Source organism: Rhinoderma darwinii, chromosome 3 (genome assembly GCF_050947455.1).
Source record: "Rhinoderma darwinii isolate aRhiDar2 chromosome 3, aRhiDar2.hap1, whole genome shotgun sequence".
NCBI lineage: Eukaryota > Metazoa > Chordata > Amphibia > Anura > Rhinodermatidae > Rhinoderma > Rhinoderma darwinii.
Window position 1 is genome coordinate 298,193,790 of NC_134689.1, and position 19,128 is coordinate 298,212,917.

Here is a 19,128-nt window from a genome sequence, read left to right on the forward strand (position 1 = left end):
AATTGCCATTTTCATTCTGCAATATTGAGTGCACACTAATTTCTAGAAAACACCTGCGGGGTTAACATGCTCACTACACCCCTAGGTGAATATCTTGAGGAGTGTAGTTTCCAAAATGGGGTCACTTCTGGGGGATTTCCACTGTTTTGGTCCCACAGGGGCTTTGCAAATGCGACATAGAGCCCAGAAATCAATCTAGCAAAATGTGCACTCTAAAAGCCAAATGGCGCTCCTTCCCTTCTGAGCCCTACTGTGTGCCCAAACAGCAGTTTTTGACCATATATGGGGTATTGCCGTACTTGGGAGAAATTGCTTTACAAATGTTGGGGTGCTTTTCCTCCTTTTATATCAACATACGTCTCACAGGTCAAGTGACTGGTTAGGTGTAGCCAAGAAAGTGTTGATGCACCTCCAAAATATAAACAGAGAATAGCAAACTCCAATATATCATGAAAAGAAATGAGAACAGGGAGTCACAACGCCACAAGTAATAGAAAAGGGTATAAATTTTATTTATTACGATATCATAAAAAAGAGAAATATAAAAACAAAGCCAGGATGTAAAACTGAGTCTATATGTGGACCACTCAAATAGATAGTAATATGACCAAGAGTATGATGTTAATATCACACACTAACAAAATGTGTGCACCAGGCAGCAAACAAATCCATTAATCAATTGTGTACAGTTATAGTATCTCATATCTAAAACATAAGGTGAGGTTAACAACAAGTAACACTTGGGTGTCAGAAAATTTAAGACATGAAAGACATTAGAAAAAACAGTCTGCCAAAAGTGCCGGACACAGGTCAAGGAGAATTGCCCTGGGATGACCGGAGATGTAAGTCTATGCCAACCTGGTATATCCAGGGGGGCCAGTGTAACGAATCTTACCCAGGAGTGGAAATAGTAAGGTGGTCCACAAAGTGAGAGAACGCCCCCACGCGCGTTTCGCTAGTACAGATACTTCAGGGGGTATTAAACAATGTGTATCATGTCCTGTTTATATCTAGTGAAGAAAGGAAGGAAAAAAATGGATCATCTGGAGGCGCTGCTGCGTGGTAAAATCACGGAATGACAAGGTGGTAGAGTCCAGATATGATAATATCTTTTATTTAGAACAAGACGTGGCTACGCGTTTCGACGCTGAACAAGCGTCTTCCTCAGGCCGTGTACACATTGCACTTCTGACACTTATATACCAGAGTGAGTTCAAATTAACAGGAAAGAAAAAAAAAATTAGACACAGATATAGAGGTCGGAGAGGAGGTAAAAAACGCAACAAATCACTGCCCAACACTGAACACAAAGAGAAATCGGATCAAACAGTAAAACTTTTCAATCTTTCATCATACACTTGAAATATCTATGAATCAAACTTACTCAATAAAGGTTTATCTTTTTGCCCCACAGCCTCACCAGACAACTTTGAACTATTTATGGATCTTAATAGGTTCATAAGGAAGCTCACTCTAATTAGACATTTTGCCATAGAGAAACCTATCATACCACCTACAATAATAATGGATCAATATACAATTAACCCCATTCTAACTGCTATCCCAGTGGACGTTCACTCTAAGTCTTATTTTTATCCAGCCCATCACCAAGGCTCCCTTGTAGAAACCTTCTCAACATTAGTCAGCAATGAGTTTAGGTCATTAGAGAATCCACACAATCACCCAGATAATCTCACTATACATGAAAGAAGGGCCATTAAATCCCTTCAAAAAAATGGGGAAATTGTCATCCGCCCCGCAGACAAAGGGGGTGGCATTGTAATTCAAGACAAAAACAAATACTTAGAAGAAACAATGAGAATCTTAAGTGACAATACCTTTTATTGTAAATTGGCTACGAACCCACTCCCCACCTATATATATGAATACAAAACTCTGATAGAGGCAGTTGCCCAGGATGGATTACTTACGAAAAAAGAAAAGCGTTTTTTGCAGGTTCCCTTTCCCAATATGCCCTTCATCTATCACCTCCCCAAAATCCACAAGACACTTACAGATCCCCCTGGACGTCCCATTATTTCGGGAATAGGTTCACTCACAAGCAACCTTTCCCACTTTGTGGACCTGCACCTCCAACCCTTCGTACTCACTTTGCCATCATATTTAAAAGATTCTACCCAACTAATTAAAGATTTATTTGATTTAAAAGTTGCGCGTAATTGTATCTGAGGCCGCGAAACCTCCGTCGCCTGCCGTCACACGCAGGCGCAGAGCCTGTGTATTGATGAGAGGGGAACGGGGCAGTCACTCGATATCACCGCAGCATGTGCGACCCCAGAGAACAAGATAATGCCGTTTGTATATATGCATCAATTCAAATAAAGAGTTGAGTCTAGTAATTTATGTATTATAAATTGGGTGCATCCCAGAAAAAGTACCTCTGTTGTGTAGGAATACAAATTGAGGCATGTGCAAAGGCAAAACCAGAGTGAAAAAAATGTACTTAAAAAATAACAATTAAATACAAATAGCCATAGATAGATCGCGAATTTGTGAATAATGCAATAAGAAAAATAAAAGTAAATATAGAATAAAAACAAAAATTCCAGTGAATTAAGTACATGGATACCATGTAGGGAGGACGCGAGCTATAATGGAAGAACAAAAGTGTCGGGAATCGGGGGTCTATGTGATCCTGTATGTAGGTTCATTGACTTCTATTTGAAGCCACTGGTCGAATGTTTATCCTCGTATGTGAAAGATACCACCAACGTACTTGACAAGAATTGATGGGATATCTCTAGAGCCATATATGCTCCTAGTAATGGCCGATGTGGAGTCATTATATACAAGCATTCGACACCATGATGGTGTCAATGCGGTCCGCTTCTTCATGAGAATGAGCAACTGGGACAGCCAAGTTTGTGATTTGGTTGTTGAACTGTTGGAAGACGTCCTTACCCACAACCTGTTTGTCTTCAAGGATGTTTTTTATGTACAAAAGCAAGGCACTGCCATGGGCGCGGCATGCGCGATGTCATATGCTAAGCTGTTCCTCGGATTTTGGGAGAGACAGATTTTGCATTGTGACGGCGCCCGCACCGCTGACCATGTGCAGTGCTGGCTACGCTATATTGATGACGTGTTCATCATCTGGCAATGCACAGAAATACAACTGATTAGGTTCATGCAAGAACTAAATGTTAACACTCTGAACATAAAACTCACTTACATCCTTGATAGACACAGGGTAGATTTTTTAGATGTGTCCATTGAGGCCAATGAGGAGGGAGCATTACAGACGGACGTCTTTAGGAAGGAGACGTCAGTCAACTCCCTCCTGCATGCCACCTCGGCACATGTACACTCTACTGTCGGGGCTGTCCCAGTTGGTCAATTCCTTAGGATGAAGCGGATCTGCTCTTCTGAGACAAAATTTGAGAACCAGTCACAGGACCTAAAAGATAGATTTCGAGAAAGGGGCTATAGTCAGAGATGCATTAAGCAGGGGTACAGTCGGGCTAAAAAAACTGAACGTAAACAAATGTTACACCCGACCGTAACAAAAAAGAAAGATGTGGCCAATAATAAAATTAGAATTAATTTCAACTTATAATAACCAGTGGCAAACAATGAGATCTATATTACAAAAACATTGGCCCATTTTGCAGATGGAACCCAGTTTGATGACAGCCTTAACGGTAAATCCTCAGATGACGGCCAGAAGGAGCAAAAATCTTAAAAATATGCTGGTTAAAAGCCATTACATAGAAACACAGCCGAACCTCTTCTCTACAAGGGATCCGGCTCAAGGTTGCTACCCATGCAGTGATTGTGTGGCATGTGATGTGCCAACATACCACGGACAACCTTTTTTGACTCCATTAAAAATGGATGTCGCTTTAAAATTCTGCACTGCATCTCTTGTAGCACGACTCATGTCATTTACTACGCGACATGTGGGTGTCCAAAGGTTTATGTAGGCTTAACATCTAGACAACTCAGAATCCGCATTCGTGAGTATGTACGAGACATAATTGCCGCAAAGGAGAGCAATGATCTAACACTATTGAAGACTATCCATAAACACTTTAAATTACACCATGGATGTGACCCCAAAACTTTTTTGGCATGGGGTATAGACATGGTACATTGTGGTGTCAGAGGTGGAGATGCGAAGATGATACTCGCACAGAAGGAATGCAGGTGGATCGTTACTTTGGGAACTATGACTCCATTCGGCCTCAATGAGAAATTTAGTTTTTCTGCCTTTCTATAAGGCCATATCTGTCCTTTGTTTAAATTTAAATGGTTTTAATTCCTTCCATCTGTCCTATTTTAATATGTGTTATTAATTGTCTGTTTTGTGTTCAAGTTCAGATTTCGTTAGAGGATCCTCATAGTGTCTGACTTTTGGGTGTCCGTGACGATGCATAAATTATGAGGGACCAGCAGATATCTATTCGATCATCTATCAACATGTTTATGAGAAGAGACCCCTTCCTCGCTGATATTAATCATGCTTTTCGATAGAAATTAATAATGTTGGTCTATTTGACTATATAGACAGCTCCCTCCCCCCGTCCTCTATTTCTTACACTATTTTTGTGCAGGCTCTGTGCCTGTGCTGTCTCCTTAGAGACGCGGCCTCGGAGATGCGCACACGCAGTAGCGGTGTGACAACAGGCGACAGAGTTCCCGCAGCCTCAGATACAATCACGCACATTCGCCGTAGACCAGTTGGTCCGATACGCCGGAATACACCCGCTGACTAACTTGGACACTAGATATAAACAGGACATGATACACATTGTTTAATACAACCTGAGGAAGCTGTACTAGCGAAACGCTCATCGGGGAATTGTCTCACTTTGTGGACCACCTTACTATTTCCACTCCTATGGGTAAGATTCGTTACACTGGCCCCCCCTGGATATACCTTAGACTTACATCTCAGGTCATCCCAGGGCATTTCTCCTTGACCTGTGTCCGGCACTTTTGGCAGACTGTTTTTTCTAATGTCTTTCATGTCTGAAATTTTCCGACACCCAAGTGTTACTTGTTGTTAACCTCCGCTTATGTTTTAGATATGAGATACTATAACTGTACACAATTGATTAATGGATTTTTTTGCTGCCTGGTGCACACACTTTGTTAGTGTGTGATATTAACATCATACCCTTGGTGATATTACTATCTTTTTGAGTGGTCCACATATAGACTCTGTTTTAGATCCTGGCTTTGTTTTTGTATTTCTTTATGATATCGTAATAAATAAAATGTATACCCTTTTCTATTACTTGTGGCATTGTGACTCCCTGTTCTAATTTCTTTTCATTCTCCTTTTATATGTTGAGAAAATTAAAAATTTAGAGCTAAATCTACATCTTATTGGAAAAAATATATATTATTTTCACTGCCCAATTCTAATAAAATCTATGAAGCACATGTGGGGTCAAAATGCTCACGGGGTGTAGTATCCCAAATGGAGTCACTTTTGGGTAGTTACCACTGTTTTGGTCCCGCAGGGGCTTTGCAAAAGCGACATGCTGCCAAGAAACCAATCCAGCAAAATCTGTACTCCAAAAGCCAAATGGTGCACCTTCTGTTCTGAGCCCTGCCGTGTGCCCAAACAGCAGTTTTTGACTATATATGGGGTATTTCTGTACTCCAGAGAAGTTGCTTTTAAAAATGTTGGGGTTCTTTTTTTCCTTTATTTGTTGAGAAAATGAAAAAATGTGAGCTAAAACTATGTCTTATTGAAGAAAAGTAATTTTTTTTATTTTCACTGCCCAATTCTATTAAAATCTATGAAACACTTGTGGGGTCAAAATGCTCACTACACCCTAGATAAATTCCTCAAGGGGTGTAGTTTCCTAAATGGAGTCACTTTGGGTAGTCTCCACCGTACTTGTACCTTAGGGGCTTTGCAAAAGCTACATGGTGCCGAGAAACCAATCCAGCAAAATCTGTACTACAAAAGCCAAATGGCGCTCCTTCTCTTCTGAGCCCTACTGTGTGCCCAAACAGCAGTTTATGACCACATATGAGATATTTCCGTACTCTGGAGAAGTTGCTTTACAAATGTTGGGGGTATTTTTATTCTTTATTCCTTGTGGACATTGTTGTTTTTTTAGCTAAAACTAGAATTTATTGGAAAAAATAAAAATGTTCATTTTCACGTCCAAATTCTAATAAAATCTATGAAACACCTGTCTGGTCAAAATGCTCACTAAATTAATTCCTTGTGGGTGTAGTTTCCAAAATGGGGTCTTTTGGGGGTGTTTCCTTTGTTTTGGCATCACAAGACCTCTTCAAACCTGACATGGTGCCTAAAATATAATCTAATATAATCTATAATCTAATAAAAAGAAGGCCCCAAAATAGGCCCCAGTAGGTGCTTCTTTGCTTCCGTGGTCTGTGCTTCAGTACATTAGCATACTAGGGCTACATGTAGGATATTTCTAAAAACAATAGGGGCAATCAATATTGAGTTGCTTTCTCTGGTATAACCTTCTGTGTTACAGAAAAAATAAATGAAATATGAATTTCTGCAAAAAAAAATTAATTTGTAAATTTCACCTCTACTTTGCTTTAATTCTTGTGAAATGCCTAAAGGCTTAAGAAACTTTATAAATGCTGTTTTGAATACTTTGAGGGGGTGCAGTTTTTAAAATGGGGTGATTTATAGGGGTTGTATTGTATGGAAACCATAGGTTTCTGTTTGCACCACCATTGATTTCAGTGGTAAAGGATCTGGAGCAAATGGTTTCCGTTTGTTACCGTTGTTTAAGGGTTCCGTCGTTTTGAATGAATCAATACCGTAGTCAACTGCGCTATTCATTCCGTCAAAATGACCATTTGCACGAGATCCGTCACCATTGAAATTAATGATGATGCAAACGGAAACCCATGGTTTTCGTTTGTTTCAGTTTGGATTCCGTTCATAAGTTCCCCTGACAGAAAGCTCAGACGGAACCCATGAACGGAGTCCCGACGCAGATGTGAACGAATCATAAGTGATGAAAAGCTTGTGGTCTCCTATTTGTATCTAAGACAGAAGTTATATAAAATATGTATTTATACCGCATTAGTAAAGGATAAATATGTACATAACCAAAATGGTTTCTTAAATCGAAATACACATATAGGCACAATACCTGGAGGATAATTTCGAACGCAGTGGCATTTTCCTCCTTTTGGATCAGGTCCCATAGTACAGGCTATCAAACAAAAATATATACATGAACATGTTGTACTTTACACATTACCTTTTAAAGGGTCTTTAAGATGCAGCCTTTCTTCTTTAGTCATTTCTGGCTATAAAATGGTGAGTGGGCATTGTAGGCATAGTAAGGTTTTGTAAAAACCTAATCATTTTATAAAGTTTTAAAGTCTAATTATAATAAAAAACAAAATATTTTTATTGTCAGTTGAGGCGTTTCTAATAGACAATAGACTCCCTATCTATCCCATTGTAATCGCACTGATCAACACTATTGTCAGATATAAAATGTAAATACAGTGGGGCTTACTTACTAAAATTGGAACACATAATTGGCGAAAGCAATAATTCATATTTCAGCAGAGGTCTTCATACATATGTTCCTCTGAGCAAACGCTAAGCTCACATGACAATAAGCGATGGGGCTGGGCACAGTAAACACCAATATTTAATTGTCCCCCACTTATACCACGGCAGAAACTCCACAGAATAATCGATCACAAAAAAAGAAAGGAGGACTAAACTACCAGAATATGAATAAAAAAATCACAAAAAAGTTTATTAACCCCGTAACACACCATGACGTAACTGCATGTCATGGTGCGGGAGTGAAGTATGGAGCGCTCCATACGCTGCAGGTGTCAGCTGTGTATTACAGTTGACACCTCATTCCAACGGTCAGGTATATAGATTGCGCTGTTCCTGGCCGTTTAACCACTTAGATGCCACGGTCGCTACAAAGATGGGGCGCCCCCCTCTGACATCCCATCACCCCCCACTGCGATGCAATTGCGGGGTGCCAATACATGTCATGGCAGCCTGGGGGCCTAATGAAGGCCCCCAGCTTTGCCTTCTTCCTCCCTCATTTAAGCCTGTAAAAATTACAGGAGCCTGTAAAAATTACAATACACTGAAATACATATATATTGCAGTGTATCTAAAAAGTGTAAAAAAAATGAATTAAGTTTTCAGTAGTGAAAAAAAAATAAAAATGAAAGTACAAAAAAAAAACCTTTTCCCATTTTTCCAATAATGTAAAGTAAAAAATTAAAAAATAAACAAAATTGGTATCACCGCGTCTGTAAAAGTCCGATCTATTATAATATAACATTATTTATGCCGCACGGTGAACGCTGTTTAAAAACAATTGCTGTTTTTGGTCACCATAGCGCAATTTTTAAAGAAAATGCCAAATATGTCATAAATATCGATCAAAAAATCGTATGTACCAAACAATGGTACCAATAAAAACTACAGCTCATCCCGCACAAAATAAGACCTTACACTGCTCAATCGACTACAAAATAAAAAAGTGAACAATTTTTTTTTTTTAACAAATTCTTTTTACTTTGTAAAAGTAGTAAAAAATAAAAAAAAATTGTAAATTTGTTACCACTGTATTGACCAGCAGAATAAATTTAAGTGGACGTTTTTACCGCACAGTGAAAGCCGTAAAAACGTAACCCAAAAAACCATGGAGAAATCTCAGTTTTTGCCAATTCCACCCCAAAAAATATTTTTTTTTTCAGTTTCCGAGTACATTATATGGTACTTTAAATGGTGCCAATAAAAAAATATTAATTCCTTCTGCAAAACATAAGCCTTCACACTGTTCAATTGGCGTAAAAATAAAAGTTATGGCTTTTGGAAATCGGGGAGTGAAAAATGAAAACGGAAAAACAAAAAAATGGCTTGGACTTTAACCCCTTAACGACATGTCACGTATTGACCGACAACCCCATTCAGGCAAAATCACGTCACTGTACGTGATGAGGGTTAAGGGGAACTATGGAGTGAGCTCACGGGCTCAGCTCTCTCCATACACAGCGGGTGACGGCTGTTACACGCAGCCGACACCTCCCTGCAATGAGCAGAATCAAAGTTCACTTTGATTCCGCCCTTTTAACACCTTAAATGCTGCGATCAATAACAACCGCGGCATTTAAAGTGTTAGAATCAGGGGGGAGCCCCCTCAAACACGCAAACAATAGCCCCCAGGTCCGCCATCTTTGTACTCCTTTGAAGCTCTGCCTCCGGCAGGGCTTCAAAAGCAGACTGTCAGAATCACGATATACTGCAATACATTAGTATTGCAGGTTATCATGCAAGCGATCCAATGATCGCTGCTTCAAGTCTCCTAGGGGGACTAATAAAAAACAGTTAAATAAAGATTTTTGTTATGTTCCAAAAACAATAAAGTATTAAAAGTTAAAAAAAAAAAACATTTCACATTTTTCCCCTAAATCAATGTTAAAAAAAATAAAAGTTAACAAAACTGGTATCGCCGCGTCCTTAAAAGTCCGAACTATCACATGGTGAATGCTGTAAAAAATATATATATAAAACACGCAAATTGCATTTTTTTGGTCACCTTAGTGCTCCAAAAAAATGAAATAGAAAATGATCAATAAGTCGCATATAACCCAAAATGGTATCAGTGAAAACTACAGCTCGCCCTGCAAAACTTAAGCAATCACATCGCTAAATTGATGGAAAAATAGTTATGGCTCTCAGAAGATGGTGACACAAAAGTTTTTTTTCAATTTAGCAAATGGTTTTATTTTTTTAAAAGTGGTAAAACATAAAACAAAACATATAAATTTGGTATGGCCGTAATCATATCAACCTGTAGAATAAGGTGAATATGTAGTTTTTACCGCCTGATGGATGGCGTAAAAACAAAACCACCCAAAATATGACATAATCGCTGTTTTTTGCCCATTTCACCCCACAAATATTTTTTTTTCAGCTTCCCAGTACATTATGCAGTACAATAAATGGTGCCATGAAAAACTACAACTTGTCCTGGAAAAAACAAACCCTCATATGGCGATATAGACGGAAAAATAAAAAAATTATAGCTTTTGAAAGGTGGGGAGAAAAAAACAAAAGTGAAAATTTGAAAAAGGGCTGCATCCTGAAAGGGTTAAGGGGGAAGTATGGAGCGGGCTCACGGGCTCAGCGCGCTCCCCACTCAGCGGGTGACGGCTGTGTTACACAGCTGACATCTCACTGCAATGGGCGGATTCAAAGTTGGAAAGCTGGGAGCGAAAAATTTAAACGAAAAAAAATAAAAATGGCTTTGACTTTAACCCCTTAACGACATGTCACGTACTGGCCATCAACCCCTACACGCAAAAATACCGTAACTGTACGTGATGAGGGTTAAGGGGAACTATGGAGCGAGCTCACGGGCTGAGCTCGCTCCATACACAGCGGGTGACGGCTGTTACATGCAGCCGACACCTCCCTGCAGTGAGCGGAATCAATAAAACACCATAAATGCCGCGGTCAATCGCGACCGCAGCATTTAATTTGTTAGAATCAGGGGGGCGCCCCCTCAAACATGCCATTGCGCCCCCCCCCCAAGGCGCGATTGGCCGTTTACGCTGCTTCAATTCCCCTAGGGGACTAATAAAAAAAACAAAAAACACTTAAATAAATTTTTTTTCCCCTAAAGCAATGTTAAAAAAAAGAAAAGTTAACATAACTGGTATCGCCACGTCTGTAAAGGTCCGAACTATCACAATATAGTGTTATTTAACACGCTCCATCAATGACGTAAAATATATATATATATATATATATATATATATATATATATATAAAACATGCAAATTGCTGTTTTTTAGTCACCTTAGCGCTACAAAAAAAAAGAAATAAAAAGTGCTCAAAACGTCACATGTACCCCAAAATGGTATCGGTGAAAACTACAGCTCCCCCCGCAAAACTTAAGCCGTCACACCTCTAAATTGATGGAAAAGTAGTAATGGCTCTCAGAATATGGCGACACAAAACATTTTTTTTTTTTTTAGCAAATAGTTTTATTTTTTTAAAAGTGGTAAAACATAAAACAAAACGTATAAATTTGGTATCGCCGTAATTTACCGCCTGATGGATGCCGTAAAAATAAAACCCCCTAAAAAATGGTGTAATCGTTGTTTTTTGCCCATTTCACCCCACAAATATTTTTTTTGCAGATTTCCAGTACATTATGCGGTACAATAAATGGTGCCATGAAAGACTACAACTTGTCCCGCAAAAAATAAAGACCTCATACGACTATGTCGACAAAGAAATAGAAAAGTTATGGCTTTTGGAAGGCGGGGAGGAAAAAACGAAAATGAAAACCTCAAATTGGCCTGGTCTTTAAGGTGTTAAAGTCCTATTAAAATTAGTTGCCAAACAATATAGATAGACAATATAGATAGACAAAGTATAATTCCAAACAGAACGGCAGGTGCATATGGAAGAGTATGAGTAGGAATCATAAAAACCATTGGCTGAAGTTCTATAATACATTGTGGTAATGGAGGCCAAGATCCCTTCTCAGATAGTCTATCTACCTTCCACTAAACTCTGGCATTTTACCATTAAACATGAATGATGGCATAGGAAATTCAGAAGGGTACATTACCCATGATCCTGGAACTTTTCGCCATGCCGTGCCCCTGGTATTCTGCTGGTTTGGTGCTCCTTTATCTTTTTGTGATCGATATGTTCCTCTAAGTAACTCAAGTACTCAGCAGTTATGGAAATATTTTTATAAATAAGCAAATATATAAAATATGTATCAACTGTCTGAGAAATTACCCTAAAAAAGTACTCACTTTTAGATATGAAAGCAACATTTAAATAAAATCATCTGAATGGAAAAATATAACTCACACTAAAGCAGCTAAGGAGATCCTCCTTGTCAGATTCACTGCTCTCTTTTTCTAGATATAGTTCGACAGTCTGCAGGATGCTCATTGAGGAGTTCATCTTGAAAGAAGTCCAGAAAGAGGTATTATCCAGGAGGCTAGAGAGGAGAATGGCCTCTCCAAGTCTATCCCTTGTTTCCTTACCTATCTGATCCGAGTCTGAGAGAGAGAAGAGAAAATCCAACACCTTAAGGAGATACTGTACATTTGAAGCCCAGCCATAGGATTCACTGTCACACTGGGAAAGCTGAGAAACCAGGCCCATGATGTAGGAGATAGGATTTCTGCATAGTTGTGAGGAATCAAAGCTTGAGGACAGTGGTAAAACATCTGCGAGTCTCTGAAGGAAACATTTGCCATCTAGTGAAATGTTTTTCCAACACTGATCCACAATCCAGGGATGAATTAATTTCAGGGCAAAATACAAAGAGGCGTTTTTGCACACAAGATCCGTAAAATCTTGAATGTTTATCCCCTTACATTCTTCCACCAAGGTAACATTGCTGAAAGTGTTGATGTCCCATGTCTTGTAATTGCAGGAAAAGCTGGTTATATTTACCATATGTGTTTTTACCATCTGTCTATTACAAAGTCTGGACACCCACGCTCTACTGTCTTCCGACATGCCAGATAATGAGTCGATACTGCACAATTTCTCCATCATGATTGTTTTATTTTCAAATAGACATGTTTTTAAAGCCTTGGGGTTCATGGATACACCTTGCCACATATCGGAACATCGAATGTTGTTCCTTAGTTCCCTGATCGCCTCAGAGCCATTGTAAACATTAGTGCATAGGTCAGATATTAATGTAGATTCTTGGTTGTGTTTGGGAAATGATGTGTTTTTGCAAACAGTGATATTAAATTCAAGTGGGAAGTATTCCCTGCACACCCATACCCAAAAAGAGTCTTCTTCCATGGATGTTAGGTACCAAGCTGCATCAGAGCAAGCAGCCCGTAAATCATAAGACGAGTCTACAGAGTATCCTGTAGCATTATAAACAGTACAATAAAGAAACACTGTGAAGTTGGATACACCTGGTAGCCCCGGGATTGTGTCATTACATACAGCCTCTAAAACTTCAGTATAAGGTTGTGGCTCTTCCCAAAAATCCATCTGTGACCTCTTTGTTATATGATGTGCTGTGTCCAAAATTTTCCCAGCAGGCTTACTGCATTTCAGGATCGGGGGAGCGGATGGGAAACTTGTTGATGCAAATCCAAGAGACTGGGTATTCCAAGTAATATTGTGTTGTATGCCCCTGTATAACAAAAAACTGCAATTTATTTATCTACTTAAACACATATCTATCATAAGTTGTCACAGATTAACTTTGATATGTTCTTAAGGAGAATGTGTCGCTAGAAATTTGTACAAATTTTTTTTCAGTTAAACAATTAGTATATATGTGATTACACATTGTTTTAATTTGTTTAATTTTTTCACAAGCCAGGAAATATTATAAATTAGATTCTAATTTATAACATTTCCATGTGCAGGCCACTAGAGGGAGCAGTTCCCAAAATTGCAGCATGGTCACTGTGGTAAAGCAGCCTCATTGATTTATGCTGCAAATTTGGGGTACACACACTCTCCTCTAGTGTCCTCATACAATTCCCCCTCCCTTCTTCTGGCTAGTGCCAGGAGAGGGAGGGGTTTGAATGTCTTCAAACCTCCTACACTGTGTGCCGTCATTTTCTGAGTGACTGCACATGATGGGATTAGATACAGGGCTCAGCAGACAGTATCACACAGTCGCACATCATACACGAACATAAATTACCTACTCCTGCTCCTGCCACCGCTGGTCTACCAAAGTTCTTGCCGCCTACGCTACTCGTCCTTGCGCCTTCGTTGAACATATGGCCGGAAGCAGCGGCCGGATGTCGTCATCTTACTGTCCGGCAGCGGCTTCCGTTCCACATGAAAATGGCACTGGATTTCGCTTTACGAACGAGCTCCGTTCTGGTCTGTGTGGGAACTGCGCATGCGCAGTTCACACACAGACGGCGCACGCTTCTGAGAATGGAACGGCTCCCGTTCGCATTCTCTATGGGGTTGTATGTCACGTATAGCAGCTCTGTATGTGTCGTTAATCGACACATACAGAGATGGGAAAAAAATGGCAGCCCCATAGAGAAGTAAAAGTATTAATACATTAAAAAGTAGAAAGTGACAACACAAGTAAATAAAATTTTTGTTTACATTATATTAAAAGCAATATAATAATTAAAAAATCATGACACCTTCCCTTTGACTGATTTCAATGATTTCTACTTCTTGAACATTCTTTTTTTTTATGTTCATATTTTCCACATTTTAGTTTATTATAATTTTTATGGACTTTTATTGGTGTAGAGCTGCTAACTTATCAAGGATGAAGACAGTTATTTAGAACATTAGGGCATGAGAGTCATCTAGTGAATATGGACTTCTCTTTGCTTCTCATAGTACAAAAAATTAACTTAATGCTAGTTTTAGAAGATAGAACTATTGATTGGAATATACCTTTAATTTCATATGAATATAAGATATTCCAGTAAGTTACTTCAAGTCAAAAGACGAAACTTAAAAAGTTTTTCCAGTATTTTACATTGATGGCCTATCCTTAGAATAGGACATTACCGTATGATGGGCAGACATCCCACCTCTTGTCTCCACGGAGTAGTTTTTTATGGCGTTTTTGGAGTGTATTGTAAACTCAACAAAAAAGTGTGTGTGAACATGGCCTAAAAACAAATCAGTGCTGGATGCTATTTTTTTATTTTTATTTCTAGAGCTCCTGGTGAGACAAGGACAACAATATGTGCTGAAACGCGAGCGCAGTTTGAACACAGAATAGAAGAGATAATGATTCTGTGTATGTTACAATCTAGTCAGAATATTTGAAAATTAACAATTGTGTAGGAGGAATGAGGTGGAGATTTTAGGCTTAAAAGAGTCAGAATTTGAGAGGGTAGAAAATGATGGGGAGAACTTTTGTAATGTCAGGATAGGGAGACAGACAGGTGAGCCCTAATCTACCCGCCACTCAGTCCCTGCCTACTTGCACAGCCCATCCTAGGCGAAGGCGTACAACTGGGCGACGGTCCCTACGCTCAATATGTGCACGACAGACAAACAAGACAAGGGAACACAAAAGCAAAGGAATGTGGGGCAGTTGCCCACGGCAACACCGTGAGCAACAGAGTAGTGGACGAGCCGAGTCAAACCAGGAGTGTACGTGGTAACAAATGCAGAGCAGGAGAATAGTCAGTCAAGCCAGGGTCAATATGAAGCAGAGGTCAATGGTAACAGCAGAGCCAGGAAACAAGAGAATCACAGGCAAAGGACAAGCAGCAAATGAAGGTATAAGTAGACCAAGGGTGGGAGATAGAACCGTCTGGCCAGGCTGCGATAGGCTCTCCCACTCCTCAGCCTACCAGCCTGAGTGGTAGCAGATCGAGTATCTCTAGCAGACCTAGGAACAGATGTAGGCTGATTAACCACAGGCGTCAACACAGAAGCTGTGTCAGGCAAATCCTTCACAACTTTTTCCCTGCTTTTGATAGCCCCATTGTGTCAATTTCTCACACCCCTCTTCCTTTCAATTGACAGGACTAGGTAGAATTGAATTGAATTAAAATTATTTTCATTTATTAGGAGCCATATTTGTCTTGAGGAACACACTGAAGTATATTGCCAAAGATCCCTTATGCATTGCTGAAATGTTGTCTTTTAAACTTACCACAAGAGTAATTGTTGTAGGTTACCTGTTAAATGAAAAAAAAAAAAATGGTACTGTAAGCATCTGAACTTGTCAAACGGCAAAACTGGTCATTATGGTGCTCAGATTCATGACTCACCTACCAAGCATCTTCCATTCTGATCAGCATGGGGTATCCCAATTACTGAAGACACCCTATGCATCAATGTCCCAGCCATGCGGGAAACTTTGCTATTCAAGTTATCATATACAGACCTCTCCATCTTTTTCATAAGAGTGTATCGTAAGTCTTCTAATACTTCCCAAACAACATCCTCTGGAGCCCTATCTGAGTCAACAACTTTGGTTCCTTTTTCCTTCTCCCTGGAACGATATAATATTTCTAAGACATTTTGTACTTCCTCTTGCGCTGACCCAGAACTCGGTCTACTAGAGTTGGAGTTTTTTTCTTTTAAGGATTGAGTAAGCATGCTAAAAGGCCTATAATTCCCATGTGACGCAACAGAAGATCCAGACTGTACATTCACTACTGGTTTCCAACTATTGGTCTCTAATGGTAGCAGAAGTCTTACAAACTGGTCAAGGAGAAAACTACAGTTACGATGACCCATAAGGGAACATAAAACTCCTTGAAGTGTTGTACTGGTCTGAGTTATGGTACCGCTTAGGAAAACTTGAAACAGTGTATCCAGAAGCCCGCTGAGCATTTCCCAGTTCTGTCCTAAGAGCTGAACAGCATTCTGGCTGCTGCTAATGGATTGAAAAATGCTCTGGATGAAGCTTAGGACAGCACTCCAATTCTGACTTCCTCTCAGAGAGACAAGAAAGTCTTGAAGCTTAATAAGTGGTAACGCTGAAGACCTTTCTGCTGGAACCTGGAGAAACTGATTTACTAGCTTGTCCCATCTTTCTGCCTCTTGCTCATGAGGTTCTTGATTCTGCAAATATGATGAAATGTTGTGTAGGAATTCAGACAGACGATTTTGCTTTACTTTGTTCTTTGGAGAATTGAAGAATGATGGAGCACGATCTGGTGTAGTCCACAGTGACTCAAACTTCAGTGCCATTGTATCCAGTAAAGTTTGTATATCCACAGCATTTAGTTTTGTCTTCAAATGAGACACAATGGAAGGAGGATGCCTAAATTTCAACTTCCAGATAGAAAGGATCTTTTCAAAACTGCTTTGCTCTAATACTTGGTTCCCTGTATTAGGCAAGAAGACAAATATATTCAACACCATACACATTATGAATATTATATATCAATAAAAGTAAGTAATCCCACAGACTTTAGATTATTGACACTTTACATGTATTAATTTTTTTTATACAAAATAAAACATTATTTCATGGGTAAACAGAGAAATATATTACGTATATATATATATATATATATATATATATATATATATATATATATATATCATTCACCGCGCAAACTCAATGTGCAGTACATGTTGCTCGTAGCCCTTTTAGTCTAAGTGAGCATGTTTGGCAATTAAATGTCACTGTCACTTTCACATATGCCCCAGACGTACTGTATGCAACATTGTGCTTGTATGCGTTGTGAGATTTTCCTGCTGTATATGCTGAACACACTGCAGTCATGGTGTGAATTTAGCCTTACACACATATCGCTGAACCTTTTCCCATATCAGTGACCTCTAAGGCAAGTTGATTCAAAGTGTGAAAAGAGCAGCCCATATTGTATAAACCCCAAATAAATGAATTCCGCTTGTGCTCCTCTTCTTCTCTATAATCCAATATTCATATTGAAAATTATTTATAATTAAGTTTAAAAAAAACTAAAAAATATGACTTGCTACCGTCAGGGTAACTTATTATGCTCGGAGAAGCACAATATAACTGGGTTTACTTAATTATGTTAATTTTTAAAATTAAAACTTACTATCCAAAATGCTTACTCTACTTCTTTTTTTAATTTGTTTTTTTGCAGATAATGTCTCCATGAGATCCACTATTAATGGTGACCACCACTCTACTTCAAGAATGAGATGTTAGAACTGCCCCTCGACAGCCAATAGCAACAACTAATAGTAAGATACTTTTCTTTTTTTATCATGACATAAAAGAGTGCATGTATGTATAAACATATATAAAGAGTAACTACTCCTAAATGTTTCTTTGTTTTCATGCTCCTTCAAAACAGATATCAGGAGAATAGAGGTGGTTAATATTTGCTAAGTTTATTTGTTTAAATTGAATTTTTAGTTTTTGTGTGAAGAAAACCTCTATTTTTTAAAATGTCATTTGATCAATAATACAAGACTAAAACAGGACTAAACCCAACAACTTTCCAAGTTACTAAAATGGTTTAGTAACATAGAACTAAAAAGCACCGTTACAATTCACTGCTATATTACCTTTCCATTCATCTCTTTCTGTCAGTGGATATCAGTATTACAATCCATAACATAGTAAAGCTAAGATACATTTCACTATGACATGCACGTATCTATAGTGAATTCATGCAACGAGAAACATTTCATTGGTCAATATTGTTTTTTGAAAACCTCAATTCTAACAAAAGATATTAATTGGTCTAAGAATTATATATTTATCTTTACCTTGGGTTTTAAGTGGCAACAACATCAGCACGAGCCACAGAAGGAGTAGTTGTTTAGCCATATCTTGTATTCACTACAGGGGTCCAATGAAGGAGGAAACAAAAGGATTTCTATGCAACATAGAGGTTCATATCTCTGAGCTTTGTCTTACTACAAACCAATGGGCATCTTCAGTGTAATACGCACTTTTGGAAACAAGATCTGTAACATGACATGAAGGATCTGTCACCTGAGCATCAAAGACAAGTAGCTTTCCTAACCTACGCAGTTTCTGGAGTTACAACCATTATTTACACTCAGTCCTAGGGTTACACTTTCCACTAACTAGGCATGTGAAACAGAAGACAGGGAAAGTGTGCGCTTCTTACAATAAATATTGAAAAAGTAAAACATACCAATAATTATTACATATTTTTGTTAGTAACAAGCGACAAAAACATTGTATAAAAGGTTCTACAAAAATAAAACTGAACTAAGCAAGCACTGGAAGAGCTCTAACCCCCAACTGTACCTGGTGTTTTAACATGGACACAAAACATAGATCTCAGCGACTGCGGTTGCATGTTACGGGGGGAGAAGTGTTTGTGTCATCCATGGAAGAGAATATGAGATCTTAAAGATGTCGTATAACATTAGAAAAAAAAGTTGTTTTTTTGTGGTTTTTTTTCCAGAAACAGCGCTACACTTGTCTATAGACTATGTCTGGTATTGCAGTCCACTATTTCAAGAAGAAAAGCAGTACATTTTCTAATCTTATACAACCACTTTAAGTAGGTATAGAAATGTAGATTACAAAGAGTACATTAGAAAATGATAGCGCCACTAGTGCCTGGTCAGTACAATTTTATTTATATTGTACTAGAGAATTTTGGAAATGATCTCTTTACCAATGCTACTTGGATTATCGATGACATATTAATTTCTTTATAAAGTACAATAAA

At 38.6% G+C, this 19,128-nt stretch overlaps 1 protein-coding gene across 1 annotated transcript in view; it reads right to left on the reverse strand.

The window, feature by feature from the left end:
* The window catches only part of STRC (stereocilin), a 91,122-nt gene extending 72,874 nt beyond the window's left edge, over positions 1-18,248 (reverse strand). Inside the window, exons 1-5 of the mRNA XM_075855254.1 lie at positions 18,188-18,248; positions 15,739-16,803; positions 15,621-15,645; positions 11,855-13,154; positions 7,122-7,184 (exon numbers count right to left, since the gene is read on the reverse strand). Of these exons, the coding sequence (XP_075711369.1) occupies positions 7,122-7,184; positions 11,855-13,154; positions 15,621-15,645; positions 15,739-16,803; positions 18,188-18,248 (2,514 nt within the window). The remainder of the gene's footprint in view (positions 1-7,121; positions 7,185-11,854; positions 13,155-15,620; positions 15,646-15,738; positions 16,804-18,187) is intronic.
* Between the last annotated feature and the right edge of the window lie 880 nt (positions 18,249-19,128).